Consider the following 24,026-nt stretch of genomic DNA (forward strand, 5'->3'; position numbering starts at 1 on the left):
GTTCAATCCCTCACCTCGCTCAGTGGGTTCAGGATCCGGCATTGCTGGGAGCTGTGGTGTAGGTCGCAGACGCAGCTTGGATCCTGCATTGCTGTGCCTCTGGCATAGGCTGGCAGCTATAGCTCCAATTCGATCCCTAGCCTGGGAACCTCCCTATGCCGTGGGTGCAGCCCTAGAAAAAGACCAAAAAAAAAAAAAAAAAAAGTAATGTAGATGGCAGGGTTGCATTGTCAAAAGCAGTATTTCACATTGCCCAATACAGATGAGTCTTCCCAGTACCCAACCAGCAGTGGCTGCTGTACATGTTACTTTACATGCCTTGACTCCTAGTAAATATTTGTTGGCTATGGATATTCGCTCTTTTTGGAAGAGCCAGTTCATATTGTTCACCCACTCTTTAAATGCAATGCAATGTTTTACCTCTTTCTTGTCAATTTGTGAGAGTGCTTTATCTATTCTTACATGTACATGAGGTGGGTTGAAGTCCAGGTTATACACCCTTCCACTAGAAGGGTGAATCCAGCGCCGGCTGAGACGATCTTTGAGCGTTTCAAATGGAATGTTCAAAGTGATCACTAGATCCAGGTCACATATTTTGTCCAAGGCTTCAGCCTGAACTAATGTTCTAGGAAAACCTAAATGCCAAAAACAAAACATATCAAACGCGAGACACTTCCCAATTCCAATCAGTTGTTGAAATATTTTCAGTGACAGAATAATCAAACGGGCACATAAACTACCCAGAAAGGAGCTTTCACCAGGACTTTCTATCTACCTCTGTACATTTAATATGAGAAGAAAACATGCTACTTTATATCTGGCTTAAGCATTTGGAACATTCAAGGTTAAGGAGTCACTCGATAAAAGCAGAAAGTGCTACAGGTCACTAGACAAGGTAGGCTCAGCTCCAGACTCTGGGCAAGTTATACCACCGTCACTTCCTCTTCTCTTAAAAAATTGAAGGCACAAAATTTTATCTGTGTCCTTTTAACTCTAACAGCCTATGAGTACATTATTCTTTGGCTACCACTATGTATACACATGTTTTTTTAAGTCTAATCAAGTCAAGAAAGATCCTTCACTCAAACCTTCATTTGAGCTGGCACCTTAAGAAGGGAGACTGGAGTTCCCGTTGTGGCGCAGCAGAAATGAGTCCAACTAGGAAACATGAGGCTACAGGTTCGATCCCTGGCCTTGCTCAGTGGGTTAAGGATCCAGCGTGTCGTGAGCTGTGGTGTGGGTCGAAGATGCGGCTGGAATCCTGCATTGCTGTGGCTCTGGTGTAGGCCAGTGGCTACAACTCTGACTAGACCCCTAGCCTGGGAACCTCCATATACCGCGGGAACAGCCCTAAAAAGACAAAAGACCAAAAGAAAATAAAAGGGGTGGGAGGAGACAAAATTCCAATCTCAAAAAGAACTACTGGGTTTTTTTGGGGCGGCGGCCGGGGTGGGGGGTTGTTTTGGGTTTGGTTGCTTTTTAGGCCGCACCTGTGGCATATGGAAGTTCCCAGCCTAGGGGCTGAGTTGGAGCTGCAGCTGCCGGCTATGTCACAGCCACAGCAATGGGGGATCCAAGCCACTGGTTTTGTTGTTTTAAAATGTCTGCACCTGCAGCATATGGTATGCAAGGTCCCAGGTCAGGGAATGAATCTGAGCTGTAACTGTGGCGCTGTGGCAAGGCCAGATCCTTTAACCCAAAGGGCTGTGGCAACACCAGATCCTTTTACCCACTGTGTGGAGCAAAGAATAGAACCTCCACCTCCACAGTGACTCAAAAGCTGCTGCTGTCAAATTCCTAACTCACTGCACCACAGCAGGATATCAAAGAACTGGTGCTTTTTAAAACTATTTGGATACTGCAAAACTTATAAATTCATCCTAGTTTTCTAAATGAGAGGAAACAAACTAAAATTGAAATTTGGACTCATGGTCATCACTTCTTTTTTTGCAGCTAGCTGACACCAAATTACATACTTTTTTTTTTTTTATCCCGAGGGATTGATCTGTTTTAAACATAACTCCAGGTTTGGCTGGGGTGGGACTATACAATAGTATCTTTTACCTAGAGTTTGTCTGTTCTACTGAAAACCTTAGGGAAGCATAGATAAGGGTTAGTCATGGATGAGAATTCTGATTTCCTTTGGTCTTAAATTTTTCCCAGTTACACCCAACTCACCTCTTCCCACAACTTCACCTATAGGTTTCTCATCCTGCAGCCTAGGCTCTCGTGCCAATAGCCACCCAGCTGTATCTTCTCCTTCCTCCCACACTGACTCACTGGCTAAGCATCCCCTTCACGTAAAGGCACCCACATGTTGGGAGATTATGATTAGAAGTATGTTCGTGGTGCTTTTGCAATGATAAGGCAGGTGGTGCCTTGCTACTCTTTTATGGCTTCTAATTCTTTAAACTGAGAATATAGTATTTTCAAAATGGTCTTTAAATAAACTGCTAGCTAGATTTTTTTTCTTCAATCTCAACATAATTTATGTTAGATCAGATTAAGACTACTCGGTATTTGGGAAAGTAAAAGGTCAAATCATATGTGCCCAAGATCAGAACAATGCAGACACCTTGGCCATATTCGCCCTGGAAGGCAGATATTCCCAGCACAGAGCGGGAAAACACTAGAATAGTTATCGTCTAGTGTTCTAATCAGTGTACACCCTCCTTTGATTAGTCTCCCTTATTTTGAAATAATTCAGTGGAATTATATGACTCTTGAGTTCTGTAAATTCAATATGTAACCTTTCCATTATGGAATGGTTTGATTACTTTAATATCAGTTCAGTAAGCAACTTTTCTTTTGATTATTAAGTTCAAAAACAAACTGGGGGAGTTCCCGTCGTGGGACAGTGGTTAACGAATCCGACTAGGAACCATGAGGTTGCGGGTTCGATCCCTGCCCTTGCTCAGTGGGTTAACGATCCGGCGTTGCCGTGAGCTGTGGTGTAGGTCGCAGATGCGGCTCGGATCCTGCGTTGCTGTGGCTCTGGCATAGGCTGGCAGCTATAGCTCCGATTCGACCCCTAGCCTGGGAACCTCCATATGCCGCGAGAGCGGCCCACAAAATAGCAAAAAAAAAAAAAAAAAAAAGACCGAAAAAAAAAAAAAACCTGACTTTGAAGTTCCCATTGTTGCTCAGTGGTTAACGAACTCGGGTAGTATCCATGAGGCTGCGGGTTCAATCCCTGGACTCCCTCAGTGGGTTAAGGATCCGGCGTTGCCCTCAGCTGTGGTATAGTTCGCAGATGCGGCTTAGGTCCCAAGTTTCTATGGCTGTGGTCTAGGCTGGCAGCTGCAGTTCCAATTCAACCCCTAGCCTGGGAACTTCCATATGCTAAAGGTGTGACCCTAACAAGCAAAAAAAGAAAACACCAAAAACCAGGGAGTTCCTGTTGTGACTCAGTGGTAATGAACCCGAGTAGTATCCATGAGGATGCAGGTTTGATTCCTGGCCTCACTCAGTTGGTTGGGGATTCAGTGTTGCCGTGAGCTTCGATATAGGCTGGCAGCTGCAGCTCTGATTCAACACCTAGCCTAGGACTTCCATATGCTGCAGGTGTTACCCTAAAAAGCAAAAAAAGAAAAATGGAAATAAAGAAGTCTGCAGCCAAAACTACCCCAAATCAATCTCTTTGTTCTTTCCTCAAACCCATTTTCAAAAAGCCATCTTTTAAAGCAGTAACTTCCAAAGAGACTTTTGGAAGACTCTCCAAAGAGAGTACAGAATAGAACATTTCATTCTTTTTAATCTTCTGTTTTAGAGGGTTCATTTTATGTTATATATTTAAAAAATTGTACGTGTACCTCATTTATAAATACATATCTATATATCAAAGATGTAGACGCAACATTTTTACTGATGAATGTACACAAAGAATTTTAGAGACCCCTTTAAAGACCTACATTCTCAGCCACAGTTCCAGGGCCTCGTGTTCCAGCATCACTAGCCATAACCCTGAAAAGGAAACACTCTTCTTTATTTTCTGGGTAGAAGTTGAAAGCTGAAAAAAGCCCTAGGAAATATGCAGCTCTAAAAGAGAAAAAGACAGTTCCTCCAACAAATAAAAACTCAATCTAGGAAGTTCCTATTGTGGCTCAGCAGTAAAGAGCTTGACTAGTATTCATGAGGATTCTGGTTCAATCCCTGGCCTTGCTCAGTGGGTTAAGGATCCAGCTTTGCCACAAGCTGTGGTGTAGGTTGCAAACTCTGCTCAGATCCTGAGTGGCTATGGCTGTGGCGTAGGGCGGCAGTTGTAGCTCCAATTCAACCAACCACCAGCCTGGGAACTTCCATATGCCACAGGTTCAGCACAAGGAAGCAAAACAAACAAACAAATCACACAGCAACAACACTCAAATCTTATTGGCTAAAGTTTCCTTGTCTAAGAGGGAAGAAGCAAGTTGGCTCAGCTCCCCAACTGATTCCAAATGCTGGGGGCCTCTGGAGGAATGGGTGAGAAATACAACTGTGTGCAAAAGAAGCTGAATTCCCAAGGAAGAGATTTCAAAAGCCTGTTGGGTGGTGCCTACCTACTGGGCTCTCACACTCAGACCAGCTGACAACCACAGAGCACCCTTCATTCTGGTGGCTTAGAGGCCTCTTGTTAGGAAGACAGCTCTTACCATGTTCTCCCTTTCACAAAACAGGCTCAAGGTGAAAGAACCAGAGAAATGAAACATCTAAAATGGAAGAGTTATGCTTTAAGATGTTCATATTGTTGGAAAGCAACTGTCTCAGTGGTTTAGAAGTAATTAACAACTGAAATGTGTCATTGCACAATTTCAAGGATTCTCCATCTGGCAGGGTACAAAGTGACAAGGACAGACCAAAAAGAAAAGGTTAGGGATGCTCAGATTTCAACCCAGGCTGATGAGAACGGAAGATTTAGGAGGAAGAATAGGACTTTTTTTTTTTAATTTTTTAAATGATCCAAATGATTTCAATACATATCCCAATTGATTAAGAAGAACCACCAAACTGCTCAGTAATAACAGCAGTGGAGGTGCAGTATCAAGAATCTGACAGCTGGGAGTTCCCATTGTGGCTCAGCAGGTTAAGAACCTTGGGGATGAGGGTATGACCCCTGGCCTTGCTCAGTGGGTTGGGGATCTGGTGTTGCTACAAGCTGCGCAAGGTCACAGATGCAGTTCAGATCCAGCGTGGCGGGAGCTGGGGCTGGGGCAAAGACCTGCAATGCAGCGCTGATTCGACCCTCAGCCTGGGAAATTCCATATGCCGCAGGTGCAGTCCTAAAGAGAAAAAAGAACAATAACTTGTCACCTGCCCCATTGGGGGGGTAATTATAACCACTTCTGAGCAGGTACAAACCCCTTGGAAGAACGAGTCCCCTGTGACCTCGGTTAATGGGAAAACTGGGAAGGAAGCCCACAAACAGAAGCAAATCTTTCCCAGAGTCCCTAGGCACCTAACTCAAGCCACCTGTTAATGCCATTCCCCTGTCTGGTGTCTTAGCTCTAAAGAAAGTGTGCCTGGGGACAAAGGGTTCGGTCTTAGAACAATGGACCAGACGTCAAAGATCTGGGTGCCTGTCGTGGTTTCCTAAGGGAGGAGAAGCAGCCTTAAGCTAGACACGCTCAGGGCTCAGTGTAACCTGTATGTTACTGATGGGCACAAGCTTTGGAATCAGACACACCCAGATCTCAACCCCAGCTCTGTCCAGCCATAACTGAGAACTCCCCCTGGTTTTGTAATCACTCTGATCTTTAGTTTTCTCAGATATAAAACACTGGTGTATTAATTTGCTGGGGCTGCGAAACCACAGAACCAAACTTATTTCTCATTTTTCTGGAGGCTAGAAGTCTGAGATCAAGAGGGTTGAGGCCTCCCTCCTTGGCTTGCAAATGGCCATCGTCTCCCTATATACACACTTCTCCCTATATACTCACACGGTCTGTCTTCAGTGTAGGTCACACTATACTCACATTTCCGCTTCTAACAATGGCACCAAGTCAGTGCAGGTGAGGGCCCACCAGAAGTCCTCATTTTAACTTAATTACCCTTTAAAGACCTTATAGCCAAATACAATCACATTTAGAGGTGCTGGGGGCTAGAACTTTCACATAAGAATTGAGGGGTGGGGGACACACCCTCGAAACTGAACCTGAAAATGAAGGGTAATCCCTACTGCACAGGGCGGTTTTGAGGATGAAAAGAGACAATCGCTTGTAAAATGTTTAAGATGCCAAGTGTTAGGAACACAGTGAGCGCTCAGTAAAGGGCTGCTGTTACTCTTGGTAGAACTCTCCTATTTTCAATTCAATCAAAAGGTAGCAGGAAGGAAAGGTTCCCATCCACCAACTCACCCACTCTTAATTCCTTTTCTGAGATGCTCTGAAGAGTTTGGGCAGTTGCTGGTGCTCTTGTGCTCTCTGCCACAATTATAGCTCAGCACGTCCAGTTACAGACCACATAGATGCCACATTCTGGGTTCCCCCCTTCCCAGTCTCTAATACCTACCGGGTACTCCCTAAGTTTGGACATGTATAATTTGACCAGTCCTCCTACTGGTGGATATCTAAATGCTTTCCAATACACTCCTATGAGTATCACTGCACAGGAATTGAAACATATGATTAGGGAAAAACAGCCTGGCAGACAGGAATATAGACTCCAGAGAATAAACTGCCTGGGGTGGCAGTCCACTTGGCTTGGGTACCTAACCTCACTCTGTATCTATAAAATTAGGATGAAGATACCTAATTCGAAAAGTATGTGGGAGTTCCCGTCGTGGCGCAGTGGTTAACGAATCCGACTAGGAACCATGAGGTTGCGGGTTCGATCCCTGGCCTTGCTCAGTGGGTTAAGGATCCGGCGTTGCCGTGAGTTGTGGTGTAGGTCGCAGACATGCGCGTGCACACACACACACAAAGTCTGTAAATCCCAGAATGGTGGCTTGTCCAGGATAAGCTGCTGTGGGAGCAGTGGCAAATTGGGGGAAAGGCCATGTGGAATGGAGATAAAAAGACAAAAAAGCAAGTCTGATGAAAGGAAAGGCATGAAAGATAAAAGATAAGCTTGGGCTTCAATAAAACAGGCCATGCATGGGGAGACGGAATAATGTTTTCACATGGGAGAGTGAATCTCCTCAATATCGAAAGAGACAAGAAAGAAAGTAGCATCCTAAGGGAGACTCGGGTTTTCCTTAAGACAGAAAGTAGAAAGAGTATTCTGCAAAGAGAGTGAGGGAGTTTGGGAAAGGGGAGAAAATTGTAAGGAAAGAGGATTCCAGAGAGTGCGTTGGAAAAGCCAAGAATCAGTGAAAAAAGAGAACTGGATTTTTTTTCTTTTGGTCTTTTTGCCTTTTCTAGGGCCACTCCCGAAGCATATGGAGGTTCCCAGGCTAGGGGTCTCATTGGAGCTGCAGCCGCCAGCCTACACCACAGCTCATGGCAACGCCGAATCCTTAACCCACTAAGCAGGCCAGGGGTCGAACCCACAACCTCATGGTTCCTAGTCGGATTCGTTAACCACTGAGCCACGACAGGAACTCCAAAAGAGAACTGGATTTTAAAAAGGTTACAGGGCTGACTTAGCTTAATAACCAAGCATCATGGTTGGAAGTAACTCGCTTCAAATACTATAATTCTCAGGGCAGATGTGGTGTCCTCATGTCTGAAGTGGTCACCATGTAGGAGAAAATGTTCCAATAAAAATGTAGAAAGGAGAGCCCCCGGCCATGATGACTAAGCAAAGTCCATCCAACGACCCCAACCACCCCTCCCCCATGCATCTGCTTCTGTAAATTTGGTTCCGCAACGACTACCTTGCCTGATGTCACTCCCGTCCAACTAGCCAAGCATGGACCCGGAAGACGTAGCCCATAAAAGCCTTGTGAAACCCTTCTTCCGAGCTCAGACTCTGGAGAGCGATCTCCTCTGAGCCCACCGGCATCATAAACCTGAGTTCCCCAACTCTCCGAGTGCTCACTTGCTTTCTCGCCGGGTAAAGGAGCTGATCCACTGCAGCCACAGAGCTGCTGGAGCTGGTACGCTGCAGCCACAGGGCTGTCGCCAGAGCAGATACACTGCAGCGCAGGGCTGCCGGGTAGCTGCCGAAACAACCAAGTCCCTGGAGACAGGCATGGGCTCCAGTGAAGCCCAGGGTGCAGTGTCACAAGCCTGAGGGGTCACAGGTCCTGGAGAGGGGCTGGCTGTTACTCTGGTCAGGCATCACGGAAAGGCTCCACAGGGGGAGGAGCAGGGGTTACCCGTCTATGAGATTCTTACTATGCGGAACATCCTTCAGCCTACGGATCCTAGTGTCCAGACTTCAGAGCACACAGTAGGAAACAGTATTGTAGAAGACAGCCTGGGAGCACCAGCATTCCTTAAACTGATTTACGTCCGTGTCTCAAGCTGGGCTAAGCAAACCGTCAAAGTAATTCACAATTACTTCTCATGTCAATTAACTGCCAAGAAGGTAACATCAGAAGAGGTACAATGTGACCAGCACGTCTGATCAGCTGGATAAAGCCATACATTTCTTTCTTTCTTTCTTTCTTTCTTTTTTTTTTTTTTTTTTTTTTTTTTTTTGTTGTCTTTTTAGGGCTGCACTTGCAGCATATAGAGGTTCCCTGGCTAGGGGTCTGATGGAGCTGTTGCCGCCGGCCTACACCAGAGCCACAGCCATGCCAGATCCGAGCCGCGTCTGCAACCTACACCACAGCTCACGGCAACACCGGATCCTTAACCCACTGAGCAAAGCCAGGGATCGAACCCTCAACCTCATGATTCCTAGTCGGATTCGTTAACCACTGCACCACGATGGGAACCCCAAGCCATACATATTTTTTAAGTGAACATGATGTCAGAGCCGCAGTTATAAAGATTAGTGGAAACCTGTCAAGCAAGATGCCCCTGTTTCAGGACATGAGATGATCAGGGTGACTTGGGGGGAGGAGGGAGCTCATGAGAAATGTGGGCATTCTGCTCTAGAATCTATTCAGTTACCATTTGATATTCACTGATCCGGGTTCTCTTCTGCAGATTTACACTTCGTGTGAGATTCAACTCCATGGTACTTTGAATTGCTAGGATACTGGGATTTGAAAGGGAACAAATAATTAGCAAATATATGGAATGTTAAAAGGTGATTCCCCCGGAAGTCTTGTCATCTGTATTTAAATAAGAATAGCCACTCTGAACACGGAAATATTTCAGTGCATACATAAAGTACTTAAATGCATTCTCAGAGTTTATCTTCTGTAGTGATTTAGACTAGGCAGGCAAGGATGACACTGGCAGGCCCAAGGACAATCTGCTGCGCCAGCTGTGGGTTTATATTCTTCCTTAAATATGCTCGATTGTGGTGCCTATTAAAATTCTAAGATCCTTAAGGACTGGGGCTGTTTATTCCTGCAGTGTCCAGGATATGGTCAGATGCCATGCGGATATGGTTTTCCTGGCGAGCTGGGATTAGGGATGAAGCCGACTAGATGCACACTCAAATTCTGTCAACAGGTGGCAGCATTAATAATCTTTCTGCTGAGAAAAAACTGCCACAACATTGGGGTATGCATTTATTTTTCACTAAAAGTAATCCTCAAAAGACATGCTTTTCAATGGCTAGCAGTATTCCAGCCTCCTTAGACAGCCTAGTCCAAGTGGATACATTCCATTACTGAGGAAAACAGAAAGCCTAGCAGGTAAAGTAAAATAAGGATCCTAATTAAGCATGGAAAGCTTGCCTTCCTCCCTTAACTACGTATATGAGGCTGTCCCCCTGCATGGGTTCTGATCAGGAATATGGAAAACCTACCCCATGGGGTACCTGTCACTCATCTCACAAGTAGAAAAGATGCGCTGTCCTGTTCAAACAGCCAATCCATGTCCAAAGTTAACATTGCTCCGTAGTTAAAATTCTCCCAGGGAGTTCCTGTCGTGGCTCAGTGGTTGAAGGAATCCAACTAGCAACAATGAGGTTTCGGGTTCGATTCCTGGCCTTGCTCAGTGGGTTAAGGATCCGAGTTGCTGTGAGATATGGTGTAGGTTACAGATGTGGCTCAGATCCTGTGTTGCTGTGGCTCTGGCGTGGGCCAGCGGCTACAGCTCCGATTCAACCCCTAGCCTGGAAACCTCCAAATGCCGCAGAAACGGCCCAAGAAACGGCAAAAAGATAAAAAAAGAAAATTCTCCCAGAAACTATCGTGCTATATCTAATTATGGTGCCTGAGGGTTGTTTTACCTGTCAAAAGATTTACTAGGTGCGAGCAGATGTCACTAAATTCCCGACTGGTATGAAGTTCCCAGCAGTGCTGGCCACCAGGCCTTGACACGGGGTCCTCTCAGCCATGCCGAGAGCCTGTGGGAGGGCCACTGGAGCAAGAGGTGCCACACCAATAAGCTGAGGTGGGGGGCAATTGGGGACGAGGACATTTCTGTTTCTCTAATTTAGGGTGCATTCACGCCAGAGGAAGGGTGCTGAGCCAGAGTCCACCACTGCATTCCCAAGCAGAGAAGCACTAGATGGAAAAAAAATGAGAGTTCTGAGGAGTTCCTGTAGTGGCTCAGCGGTTAATGAGCCCAACTAGTATCCATGAGGATGCAGGTTCAATCCCTGGCCTCACTCAGTGGGTTAAGGATCTGGCACTGCTGTGAGCTGTGGGGTAAGTGGCAGACGCGGCTCAGATCCGGCGTGGCTGTGGCTGTGGCCAGCAGCTGTAGTTCAGATTCGACCTCTAGCCTGAAACCTCCATTTGCCACAGGTGTGGCCCTTAAAAAAAGAAAGAAAGGAAGAAAATAAAAGGACAGTTTTGAGGGCAACTTCCAGCAACCTCCTGGGCCTACCAGATGTGAAAAGGCCACGCAACATCATGCCCTGTTTCTACCTCCATTGAAATCTGGAGCCAACATGGTGGCTTCTGACCATCCATCCCACCCCTTCCCAGCTGTTGGGGAAACAAGCACCAAGGTACAAATGCAAGGCACTGTTCATCACAACTGATGGCTGAAGGATTAAGGCTGAAAGCAGTCCATTTGTCCTCCAGGGTCCTCCCTAATCCAGTGGCATTCAAACCATTCACACCGGCAACCAGAAGCCTGAGTAGTAACTTAAACCGCATCCATTAAAATCTGTTTTATGAAGGCCTTTTCTTTTTTCCTATCTTATCTGTTTACATAATATTTATTTGTATGTGTATCTAAGACCTCCATATTCCATTTCAGTGAGTTTTTATAACAGATGGGGAGACGATTAAGAAGCAGCTGTGCTCCAGATGTTGGCAACATCCTATCACTTTGTGAGTTCCACATTTCCCACGATGCCAAGAGAGCTCTGGGGCCGACTCCCTGCTCACTCTCAAGGACACTGGCGGCTCCTTCTGCTATATATCCTAGAGTTTAAGAGATCTGTGACCTGTGGGTACTGCTCAAGGAGCTTAAGTTAGTAGTAAACGATTTAAAAACCTAGATATGCTGAAGTTCCCGTCGTGGCTCAGTGGTCAACGAATCTGACTAGGAATCATGAGGATGCAGTTCGGTCCCTGCCCTTGCTCAGTGGGTTAAGGATCCGGTGTTGCCGTGAGCTGTGGTGTAGGTTGCAGACACGGCTCGGATCCCGCGTTGCTGTGACTCTGGCCTAGGCCAGCAGCTACAGCTCCAATCCGACCCCTAGCCTGGGAATCTCCATATGCCACAGGAACAGCCCAAGAAATGGCAAAAAAAAAAAAAAAAAAAAAGGCAAAAAACAAAAAAACAAACAAAAAAAATGCCTAGATGTGCTATAATCAGTACTTAGTGATCCACCAACAAATACAAGATACAGAAAATTTGGTTTTTCACCCACAAATTTGGATCTTCAAAGTGGCCTATTGAAATTAAAGAATTGCTATTAGGTAGGCATTCTTGGGGAAATGCTCAGTGATGTGGATATCCTCTGGCATTAGCATAAGGATTTTTCCTGTTTAAGGACATTGATGAAACTGCTAACTTAAAATCCCTGTTCTTAAACAAGTTATACTAAAACCACTGAGGCCTTTTCCCAGTAAGGGAAGATGGATAGTGCGCAAAGGAAGGAACAATCATCGGCAAATCCTTTGCTTAAAGGCTCTTCTGTGTTACAATTCTGCTTGCTCGTTCTTAAGAACAAATTGGAAGACGTTCCCTGCGGTGCAGCGGGGCAAGGATCCAGCATGGCCACAGCTGTGCAGCAGGTTGGATCCCTGGACCAGGAACTGCGACATGCCACAGGTGCGGCCGAAGAAAAGATAAGAATAAAGAACAAGGGAGTTCCCACTGTGGCTCAGTGGTTAACGAATCCAACTAGGAACCATGAGGTTATGGGTTCGATCCCTGGCCTTGCTCAGTGGGTCAAGGATCCAGCGTTGCCATGAGCTGTGGTGTCGGTCGCAGATGCAGCTCGGATCCTCCGTTGCTGTGGCTCTGGTGTAGGCCGGTGGCTACAGCTCCAATTGGACCCCTAGCCTGGGAACCTCCATATGCTGAGGGTATGGCCCTAGAAAAGACAAAATAAATAAATAAATAAATAAATAAATAAATAATAAAACAAATTAGAAGAAAATTGGCCCTACTGTACCTCATGAAAACAAAAGAAATTTGTGATTTTCACCACAGGCCCACACTTTAGCCCAAGGTAGACAACACAAGCCAAGTATCCCCTCCACAGGCTCGGCTCAGGCTACAGGTCAGACCTCTTTATAAGCGGACATATATTTATAAGTCTTTTTTCTATGTGTCAGACACAGCGGAAAGGAGTGGAAATACAGCCACGAACAAAACAGATATAATCTCTTTCTGAGAGGTACATGGGGGTGGGCCCGGGGGGGGGAAGGTACCAAATTTGCAGATAAATACCTAATACCTATACATGTTCCTTCACAATTTAACTAACAGAATGTCTCAGTATTAGAGGGTTTTTTTTCCCCCTTTATATACAGTGTGTTCTTTTGGCATTAGGTATTTAGGTATTTATCTGTAAATTATAAGGTAAGAAGAAAGAGTGACGTGGGTAAATGGGATGCTCCAGGAAGGACTCACTGAGGAGGGGTCATTAGGGTAGAGACTTAAAGGCAGCAATCAACATCTGGAGGCAGAGGCGCTGGAGGTAGCAGGCGGAGGAAGTGCAAAGGCCCTGAGGGAGGGTGCGCCTGGCACAAAAAGGTTCATAAACTATAAACAGTGTCTTGCTCTCTTCTGCCTCCAATGCGATTGAAGGCAAAAGAAAACATAGCAACAGGGAAAGGTGAAACAAAATAAGATAAAGACAAAGAATATCCAATGTAACATCCAATATAACTCAACTGCACATCAAAAAGACACACTGTATATAATGGGGAGTGAGGGCCCTAAAACTGAGACATTCTATTTACTTAAATTATAAAGAGACAATTCTTAAAGTTCTCTGCAGGCTCAGCAGGTTAAGGATTCGGAGCTGTGGCCCAGGTTCAATCTCTGGCCCAGGAACTTCCACATGCAGCCATGAGCAAGGACAAGAAAGAAAAAAAGCTAATAAAAAATGGGAGAAAAGGGAGAGGAGATGAGAAGATGTATTTTAATAGCAATAGCAAATGAGCTACGTGCAATTGAAGGTTAATGACAAAACAGGCCCAAAGACAGAGAAACCATAGCTTAATATCTAAAGTATATGGGAACTTAAATTTTTAAAAAAAATTTTGTTTTTTTTTTTTTGTTTTTTTTTTTTTTGTCTTTTTGCTATTTCTTTGGGCCGCTCCCGCGGCATATGGAGGTTCCCAGGCTAGGGGTCGAATCGGAGCTGTAGCCACCGGCCTACACCAGAGCCACAGCAACGCGGGATCCGAGCCCGCGTCTGCAACCTACACCACAGCTCACGGCAACACCGGATCGTTAACCCACTGAGCAAGGGCAGGGACCGAACCCGCAACCTCATGGTTCCTAGTCGGATTCGTTAACCACTGCGCCACGACGGGAACTCCTTAAATTTTATTTTTAACTTCCTCGAACTCATTTTTAATATTAACTTTGACATTTACTCAACTCTGTTTTTGAGCCTCAAGAAGTGTTTAACTTTTGCCACCACCCACTTTTCCAGCCTCACCTACTCACATTTTCAGCTCTAGGATCACCCAACTCCTTGTGGTTTCTAGAACACACCGTGCTGTTTCATGCCTCTATGCCTTCTACACACAGCATTCCCTCTGTCTAGAATGTGTTTTATTCCCACTTTCAAAATTCAGCTCTAGGTGTCACCCTCTCCAGGAAGCCTTCCTAACAGCTGCCTCCCTCACCCCTGAAAGAAGGCCACTTTCTCCTCTGTGCTACCTCATTTCTCCCCTCTCATCCCCTTCACTGATACTCCCAAGATCCTATAGGGATTGTAGTTTATGCAGCCTTTGCTCCTCCTAAGCTATGGGGTCAGGAAGTGTGCTATTTCCTCTCAGAGGGATCTAACAATGTGTACTCAATGCTTTTTTTTCTTCTTTTTTTTTTTTTTTAGGGCCTCACACATGACATATGGAAGTTCCAAGACTAGGGGCTGAATCGGAGCTGTAGCCACCGGCCTACACGACAGCCACAGCAACACGGGATGAGAGCCTCGATGCATCTACGACCTACATACACCACAGCTCAGGGCAACGCTACATCCTTAACCCACTGAGCAAGGCCAGGGATCAAACCCACATCCTCATGGATACTAGTCGGGTTGATTACCACCGAGCCATGACAGGAACTCCTCAATTCATTTTTTGATCTCTGAACCAAGTTTTCTAGAATGTGTTGAAATAGCTGTATACAAGTTTTCCATAAGGCCCTGAATGCTTGCATGTTAAAATCTAGTCATTCCCTGAAAATACAAACTGAATAAACAAAGTCAGGATTGTCTACCACATTAAGACGGCTCCTCATCCTGGGCAGTCAGTCACATCATTCAGAAGAAACCCACCAAACCCTGGACAAAGGGACAGAGTCTCAGGAGAGAATCCAAGGAAATGAAGAAAAGATCCAGAGTTTTGCCATGTCTTTCAGTCAGGTACCCTGAGCTCACACAGACCTAAGGACACTGGACAAAGGAAAAGTCATAGAGTGAAAAAACCAGGTTCTTACAGTGTGGATTTAAATCAGAGATGAACCTTACAAAGACTTTACGTATTTTGTTAAGTTGCTCAGCAGTTTATTACTGAAATGCTAGGCTCTAACATCTATATCAATGTCTGTATATACATATATCTCTTTCATTTTCATATTCATTGCTATATATGAGTGAGTTGAGAAGGACAAGCCTGGGGAGGCACCAAGGATGATGTCTTTAGCACTCACTTTCCGTCCAAGGTATGAGTACACCTACTGCCTTAACAATTATCTAAGATGCAAAGGACATGTGACAATATTATGAAGGTTAATGAGTAAGATAACCTACTACCCTTTTATATAGACACACCACATACACATACACACACACAGAAAGCCTGATTCTTTCTTTCCCAAAGAGAATGTCTTCAGTAACCTTCCAAACAAGCTTAGCATTCATTTTATTTTTGAAACATACCCTATTAAAAATTTTTTTTAAAAATAATAGTAATAAAAAAAAAGAAACATACCCTACATTCACAAAGGCCAGAGAAAAAAAAAATTGCCCTTGGTACTTCTTAAAAGATGTGATTCAGAAGACATGCCACAACTTAGAATAGATTTACAAGGAGATCCTGCTGAATCGCATTGAGAACTATGTCTAGATACTCATGTTGCAACAGAAGAAAGGGTGGGGGGAAAAATGTAATTGTAATGTATACATGTAAGGATAACCTGACCCCCTTGCTGTACAGTGAGAAAATAAAAAAAAAAAAAAAACATTTAAAAACAAAACAAAACAAAAATAAATACAAGCACAATGAAATACCATTTAAAAAAAAAAAAAAAAAGAAGACATGCGATTGTCGGCTTTTCTTCTGTAGGCATGTGTTGCCCAGTGGGATGTAACACTCTTCAGAGGCCTGATTCAAAAGAAAAATGCTGTATAGCACAGGAACTATATCCAATCTCTTGGGATCGAACATGATAAAAGATAATATGAGAAAAAGAATGTTATATACATGTATGACTGGGTCCCTTGGCTGTGCAGCAGAAATTGACAGAACGTTGTAAATCAACTATAATAATAAATTTACAAAAAAGAAAACTAGGAAGGGGATAAGGTCAAAGCAGTTAAGGGTACCAGTCCAGGGTGGTAAAACACATGTGCAAAACCAGGACGCAATACGGTAGTGCCAGCACATGTGGTTTTGTTCCCCAGCATCTACCTTTTCCTTGGACACCGAGGGCTCTGAGTACACATCCTGGAATATCTGAGGACGAAGATCATTCAACTCTCAGGGAAAACAAAAATACAAACACTGCACACATTCAAGTGGCTCTGACTTCTCTGGCTTGTGCTTTAAAAAAAAGTCCCAGAATTACCCACAGAAAACAGTGTTCAGCACTGCTCAGAACGAATCTAATGGAAAAGATGACCACGGCCGACACGATGACTCGCCTTTTAAAGGTATCATCACCAATGAAAAGGCTAAAATTATATCCTACTTATAATTCCAAAGTTCAAGGTACTTTCTGTGAAACCGAACTTTGACAAAGATTTGAAATGTTTTGATGCCGATACTTCACGGTATCTGGGAGACAATTCTGTTACCTCTTGGGATAAATTATGACCAAGTCTGAGAACGTGCAGGTTACGATTTAAATGCACCTTTTCAGCAGTCAAGTTTAGAAATGAAAAAAAAAACAAAAAACAAAAAAACTATTACCTAATGCACTACACTACCAGCCCCATCTCACTGCCAGCTTTTTTTTTTCTCTTTTTTTAAGTGAAGAATCTCTGTTTGAGCTGGTTACTGTTCCCTAGCTACTAGATCACCTCGTAAGCAGTCAATATACTTTTTTTAAAAAATGGTTTCCTGGAGTTCCCGTCATGGCTTAATGGTTAACGAACTCTAGTCGTATCCATGAGGACGTGGGTTCGATCCCTGGCCTTGCTCAGTGGGTTAAGGATCCCCTGTTGCCATGAGCTGTGGTGTATGTAGGTCTATGGCTACAGCTCTGATTCACCCCCTAGCCTGGGCAACTCCATATGCCATGGGTGTGGCCCTAAAAAACAAAAAAGAAAAAGAGAAAAGAAAAAAGGTTTCCTAACAAAATTAGAAGGCTTATTTGTGCACTACAACCAGCTGGAAGTCGGTGTGTCTTAAAAAGTGGATATTATTTTTAGAAAACTGCTCTCACACGTGAAACGTCTAAGGGAATTAAAAGGGAAAACCCATACCTCTATACACATAGTCACACATAAAAGAGGGCTTCTTACCCAACTGAAAAGGGTCCTGTGAAGGCCAGGTGGGGCTGAACTGTTTTTAGCACGGACCCGGCTGACCAAACCCCAGAGCCCTCACCAGGCCCAGGCCCCACCACCCCCGGGGGAGCCTTGGCTGGCGGCCACGCCACTCACTTCCGCCCGCCATTTGCAGGACGCCTCTCGACCGCCATATGGACCAGGAGGATGAGTCATCCGTCATCCCCAAGTCGCTTCTTGACCTTTCCACATTCTATCACCTTCAGCACGCTCAACAGGCACGTCCTCCCCAGAGCATGTGCCCTGACAGAAGGTGTTTCGAAAGCGCCACCGAGAACTTAGCCTTCCTGACGGCCCTCCCTCTGCCAAATGGATTTATTCCAGAGCTTGAAAGAAAAATCACAACCCAAAACCGTGACCAGATGGGTTTTTCAAGGAGAAACGCTACAAGCTAAATCAGTGAGGAGACTGACGTACTTCACCAAAAACAGGCCTGGATGTACAAGAACTTGAACGGTTATTCGCCCTGAAAGGAGACGTTACAGCAAAAGCAAAGCAGTGAAAAGACACAGAAAACATTTCATAACCGAAGCTGACTTTTAGACGTTGCCTGGCTAAATAGTTTTTCAACTATTTTGGAACATAACACTTCACGGAGTCACCAAAAAAGAATTCATGACCTGCACCTCGTGTACAGCAAGTCACAAAAGCTCATACTTACAGAGCACTTACTCTATTCTTCTAAGCACGTTCCCTATATTCACGTAACTCCATCCTTTTCGGAATCTCTGTTTTCCATGAGGAATAATTTTTTAAAAATTAAAAAAAATAATAGTGCAGAGCTAAGGTAACTTGCCCAAGGTCATCGCCAGTAAACGACAGAGCTAGGTTTCAGAGTGGGTGGTCTGGAACTCACTGGAAGGAGTAGTTATTAACCAACCACCTTCCCAAAGGAGTTTAACATAGATGATGCTTTTCTAAAACACATTTTTAAGCTTACTTAAAACTACCCAAGCCTTACAATTAAAGGATGTAAACTAGCGAAAATACTGTGAGGTGGTAACAAAGCTGAAGTTCTGCTTTGCTTTTTTCAGCCATGGCAAACAGCCACACAAAAAGTAGTGGGGGGCTGACTTTTGTGGGTGGAATGTCTAGAGTCTGGAGAAATAAACATAGCTGGAGAAGTGCAGGGAAGGTGATGAGAGCCAAGAAACTCCAACAGCCGGGCAGGCAATCAAGAAAGGCCAAGAGCCGGCAATACCTAACATCAGTTACAACTCCTCGCAACCCTTCCTCCTCAATGCATTCTTTCAAGAACGGTAATAGAGGTCCTGCCATGGCTCAGCGGTGAGCAAACCGGACGAGCATCCCTGAGGACATGGGTTCGATCCCTGGCCTCGCTCAGCAGGTTAAGGATCTGGCATTGCCGTGAGCTGTGGTGTAGGTCGCAGATGCAGCTTGGATCCTGCATTACTGTGGCTGTGACGTAGGCCAGTGGCTACAGCTCCAATTAGACCCCTGGCCTGGGAACTTCTGTATGCTGCAGGTGTGGCCCTAAAAAGATCAAAAAAAAAAAAAAAGGTACATCCTCTCCATCTCACTGGTCTTGCCTCAATTCAGGCGTTCAACATCCCTTGGTCCAATTATTCCAACAACAATCGCTTATACGTCCTTTTGTCACCACCTCCTCCCTATCCCAGTACCTAAATGCTCTACTGCGAACAGAAGTCTTTCTGGGACACCAAAAAATCTGATCACGTGACTCCCCTTCTTTACAAGGCTTCAGTGGCCCCAATAATTTCCAGCCCCACCATCTTCGTACAGAATCAAAGTCCTCCACCCCAGGACCTCCCCAGCCTCTCTCTATTTGCAGGCCCAAGAGAACACCAGGCTAAGTCATTCCTCTCTTACCCATCACACTGGCCCTCTGCTGAAAAATCCTTCTCGCCCACCCCCATTCATCAACCTGAAGAACATCTCTCTATTCATCTCTTTTTCCATAAAGTTGTTCCAGGGAGTTCCTGTCGTGGCTCAGTGGTTAACAAATCCAACTAGGCACCATGAGGTTGCGGGATCGGTCCCCGCCCTTGCTCAATGGGTTAAGGATCCGGTGTTGCTATGAGCTGTGGTGTAAGTCACAGACGTGGCTCAGATCCTGGGTTGCTGTGGCTCTGGCACAGGCCAGCGGCTACAGCTCCAATTCAACCCCTAGCCTGGGAACCTCCATATGCTGCAGAAGCAGCCCAAGAAATGGCAAAAAGACAAAAAAATAAAATAAAATAAAATGAAATAAAGTTGTTCCAATCCCACCTCCCACCATTAGAACAGATAATTCTCTCCTTTGTGTCCTCGGGGTACCACATAGATATGATTTTATCATACTGTCAAAACCCAATTTTTTACACATTTAACTCCCCTCCTGGGAGAAGTCCCTTAAGAATAAAGTATCTTGGGAGTTCCTGTTGTGGCAAAGCGGAGGCAAATCCGACTAGGAACAATGAGGTTGTGGGTTTGACCCCCGGCCTCGCTCAGTGGGTTAAGGATCCAGCGTTGCTGTGAGCTGTGGTGTAGGTCGAAGATGCAGCTTGGATCCTGGGTGGCTGTGGCTGTGGCACAGGCTGGCAGCTGCAGCTCTGATTCGACCCCTAGCCTGGGAACCTCCATATACCATGGCTGCGGCCCTAAAAAGCAAAAAAAAAAAAAAGAAAGAAAGAAAGAATAAAGTATCTTGTCATATTATCAAGAGCACCTAAGCATTCTAGACACATAGTAGGAGATTTATTCATTATTGCCTAAGGAATAAACACATGCATTCCACGGGCCATTACAGCCTTGTTCTTTTTTTTTTTTTTATGGCTATTTTACTTTATTATTATTATTTTATTTATTTTTTTTTTTTTGTCTTTTTGCCATTTCTTGGGCCGCTCCCACTTTTTCTTGGCTCCCACTTTTTCAAAATGGAAGACACCCTAGAAAGATACGACCTACCCTACAGCCAACTTTTCAGAACACCTACTAAGCAAAGAATATAAGTCAAATAGTAGAGTTCACAAAGAATGGTCCACGGGCAAATCCCAGATGTTTGCAGTGGGTGTTGAGAATAGGGCAGGAGATGCTGTGCTCGGGCTCAAATAAACTCAGAAAATGCCTCATGGGAGTTCCCGTCATGGCGCAGTGGTTAACGAATCCAACTAGGAACTATGAGGTTGCAGGTTCGATCCCTGCCCTTGCTCAGTGGGTTAACGATCCGGCGTTGCCGTGAGCTGTGGTGTAGGTTGCAGACGCGGCTCAGATCCCGAGTTGCTGTGGCTCTGGCGTAGGCCGGTGGCTACGGCTCCAATTGGACCCCTAGCCTGGGAACCTCCATATGCCGCGGGAGCGGCCCAAGAAATGGCAAAAAGACAAAAAGAAAAAAAAAGAAAAGAAAATGCCTCATGATGTCTCCTTCTAGGAAGAGTTAAATCACATCATGTTACAGGCTCATGAGTATCCTAAGAAATTGGTTAACTTTTGACTTAATAATGTTGGATAGGCAAGTGAACCTCCTGTGCCTCAGTGTTTTCATCTATTAAACGGAGATAACAGAATCTACTTCATATAGTTATTGCACGGATTGAATGAGGTAAAGTCAAATGTTGAGAATAAGCCTGGCACCCAATACATGCTCAAAATAAAAATAAAAATTGCTCGAATTTATTATTTTATTAATTTATTTATTGCTTTTTAGGGCTGCACCCACGGTATACAGAGGTTCCCAGGCTAGGGGGCAAATCGGCACTATAGCCTCCGGCCTACTTCACAGCCACAGCAAAGTCAGATCTGAGCTGAGTCTGCGACCTACACCACAGCTCACAGCAACGCCGGATCCTTAACCCACTGAGCAAGGCCAGGGATCGAACCCGCAACCTCATGGTTCCTAGTCAGATTCGTTTCTGCTGAGCCACGATGGGAACTCTAGCAATTTTTAATTTTTTTTTTTTTTTTTTTTTTTTGGTCTTTTAGGGCCACACTTGCGGCACATGGAGGTTCCCAGGCTAGGGGTCCAGTTGGAGCTGTAGCCGCTGGCCTACACCACAGCCACAGCAACGCGGGATCCGAGCCACGTCTGCAACCTAGACCACAGCTCACAGCAACACCAGATCCTTAATTTTTAATATTTAAACAGACATTTTCTTAACATATTTGACTACGGGGTCTGTTTATTCGCCTAGCCATTATTAACACTGTACTCTTTGAGAAACATTGATAAAAAATAAATACTCCACAACGTATTAGTCATTCTGGAGACCTTTGGCTCCAGACTTTAGGGGAAATTATAGGCAGTCTGCTAATTTCAGGGTAGGAAGTTCTCTATGGCTTCTCTGTGGCTGGCAAACATCAAGGTTTCAACTGTCACAACTTCCTGAAGCTTTACTTTCACCAAATTAAGATAGGACAGAATGTGTAACGTGAACTAAAGGACAACCGCTCTGCAGTAGAAAGTTGTTTGTTTTTTTTTCTTGCCTTTTAGGGCCATGGCGTATGGAAGTTCCCAGGCTAGGGGTCAAATCAGAGCTACAGTTACTGGACTACACTAGAGCCACAGCAACGCAGGATCCGAGCCTCATCTTCAACCTACACCACAACTCACGGCAACACCAGATCCTTAACCCACTGAGTGAGGCCAGAGATCAAACCCACAACCTCATGGTTCCTAGTCCAATTCTTTTCTAGTGCACCACAACAGGAACTGCAGGAAAGAAGTTTTTTATATAAATCTTGTTATCTGCATTTTCTTTTCCTAGAAAGCAGTATATTCATCAGGTTTCTGTTTTCCTGCCCGAAGGAATCTGGCTATTTAAGCAGTCAAATAGTCCACCCAGTCCATTTTTTTCGTTTAGAAAAATCAAAAGATTTATACTGGGCAAAGTATATAAATCTTAATTCCAGCTTCCCGGAGTGCAAAATATGTGATTATTTTGTGTGTGAGCATCTGCAGGCATTCTCCTATGCAAAGTATCATATAAATTACTAACTAAAGTGTTTTGATTCTTTTTTCTTTTTTTTTGGCCGCCCCACAGCCTATGGAGTTCCCGGACAGGGATCAGATCTGAGCTGCGGTTGCATCCTAAGCCACAGCTGCAGCAATACCGGATCCTTAATCCACTGTGCCTGGCCAGGGATCACACCTGCATCCCACTGCTCTCAAGATGCCACCAATCCTGTTGTGCCACAGTGGGAACTCCCTACTTTTTTTTTTTTCCTAAAGCAGTTTTTATTTAAATTGAAGTATATAGTTCATTTATAATGTGTTAGTTTCAGGTGTATAGGAAAGTGATTCGGTTATAATATGCGTTTTTTTTTTCAAATTATTTTCCATTATAGGTTATTATAAAACATTAAATAGTTCCCTATGCTATACAGTAGAGGTCCTTGTTCTGTTATAGTAGTGTGTAGATGTTAAATCCTCAACTTCTCATTTATCCCTGCCCAACCACTATCCCCTTTGGTAACCATAAATTTGTTTTCTAGGTCTGTGAGTCTATTTCTGTTTTGCACATTTTTTAGATTCCATATAAGTGATATCATGATATTAGTCTAAGTTGTTTATAGTAATATTACATTGTCCCTCCATTTTTACAAAAATAGTAGTATGTGATATATACGAAACTGCACGTAGCTTTTTTCGCTCAGTAATTTATCTTAGAGTTCTGTCCATATCAACACGTAGGTACAGATTATTTGGTTAATGAACATACCAAAACTAAGGCAACTCTAAGACAGATATGAGTGTCTTGCTATTTACACATAACACGAAAAATAATCATCCTTGAAGATATTTCTTTAGGCAAAAAATCCAGCATGGAATTCCTTAATCAAAAAGTACAAAGACTGTTAAACTGCCCTCCAAAGGTTGGCCATTTTATACTCTGAAAAATACTTATATTCTACACTCAAAAAGTTGTTCAGATTTTCTATCTTTGTTAATCTGATAGGTGAAAAATGTTAATTAATGCTTTTAATGTGTGTGGCTTATCATGAATGAAAGAACTTCTGAGTTATACTTATGATGACTTAGTTATGGACACAAAAGGCACCGTCAAAACTGGAACAATAATGAGAATTCAAGTTGATGACTCTAGGGATGGGAGTCGGCAGCCAGAAGAATTAAAAGGCTTCACCACCCAGGGTTCCTATTATGTTGCCAAAGTGGAATATGCCTATTTAGGTGATTGAACATTTTTTGGGGAAGAAAGCATTTTTTGCAACCTGTAAGAAGTATGCAACTGTGCAAGAAAACAATGACCCAGTATTGGCAGAAAAGCCCAGGGGACCCACAGGTTGAACTCACCATCCAGTAGCCAGTGCTGGCCACGCCTATTCTCCAGCTCCGACAGCATGAGGCGTGTGATCAAGTGGTCTGGGACCAAGAGACCTTTCTCTATGTACTGCTTTGCCATATCACCAACTTCTATTAAAAAGATAGAAGAAAAAAAAGAGACACTCAAAAAAACATTTCTGAGAAAAAAAAGCTGAAAAATGCTTTTTCTGACAGTTTTGCCTTCTCTCCCATCCCTCCTTGATGGCACAAGTGGAAAGTTTCAGGGAAAAGCATTTGGAGGCACTTTTCTTTTTTCTTTTGTCATTTTAGGGCCGCACCTGTGGCATATGGAGTTCGCAGGCTAGGGGTCTAATTGGAGCTGTTGCTGCCGGCCTATGCCACAACCACAGCCACGCCAGATCCA

The 24,026-nt window shown here is 44.3% G+C and overlaps 1 protein-coding gene across 6 annotated transcripts in view; it reads right to left on the reverse strand.

The window, feature by feature from the left end:
- AK4 (adenylate kinase 4) overlaps positions 1 to 24,026 on the reverse strand; it is an 80,285-nt gene that overhangs the window by 11,326 nt on the left and 44,933 nt on the right. For 4 of the 6 annotated variants that reach the window (XR_014805031.1, XR_014805032.1, NM_001044597.2 and 1 more), the window contains 2 exon segments: positions 23,633 to 23,752; positions 463 to 635 (listed from right to left, as the gene is read on the reverse strand). Coding sequence is in view for 2 of the 6 variants with exons in the window: in NM_001044597.2 (NP_001038062.2) it covers positions 463 to 635; positions 23,633 to 23,752 (293 nt within the window). In the remaining 4 variants the exon portion in view is untranslated. 6 annotated transcript variants of the gene reach the window in all.

This window comes from Sus scrofa, chromosome 6 (genome assembly GCF_054392235.1).
Source record: "Sus scrofa isolate SSC_HxYL_T2T_F1_AM1 chromosome 6, Sscrofa_HxYL_maternal_Yorkshire_Landrace_v2.0, whole genome shotgun sequence".
NCBI classification, from domain to species: Eukaryota; Metazoa; Chordata; class Mammalia; order Artiodactyla; family Suidae; genus Sus; species Sus scrofa.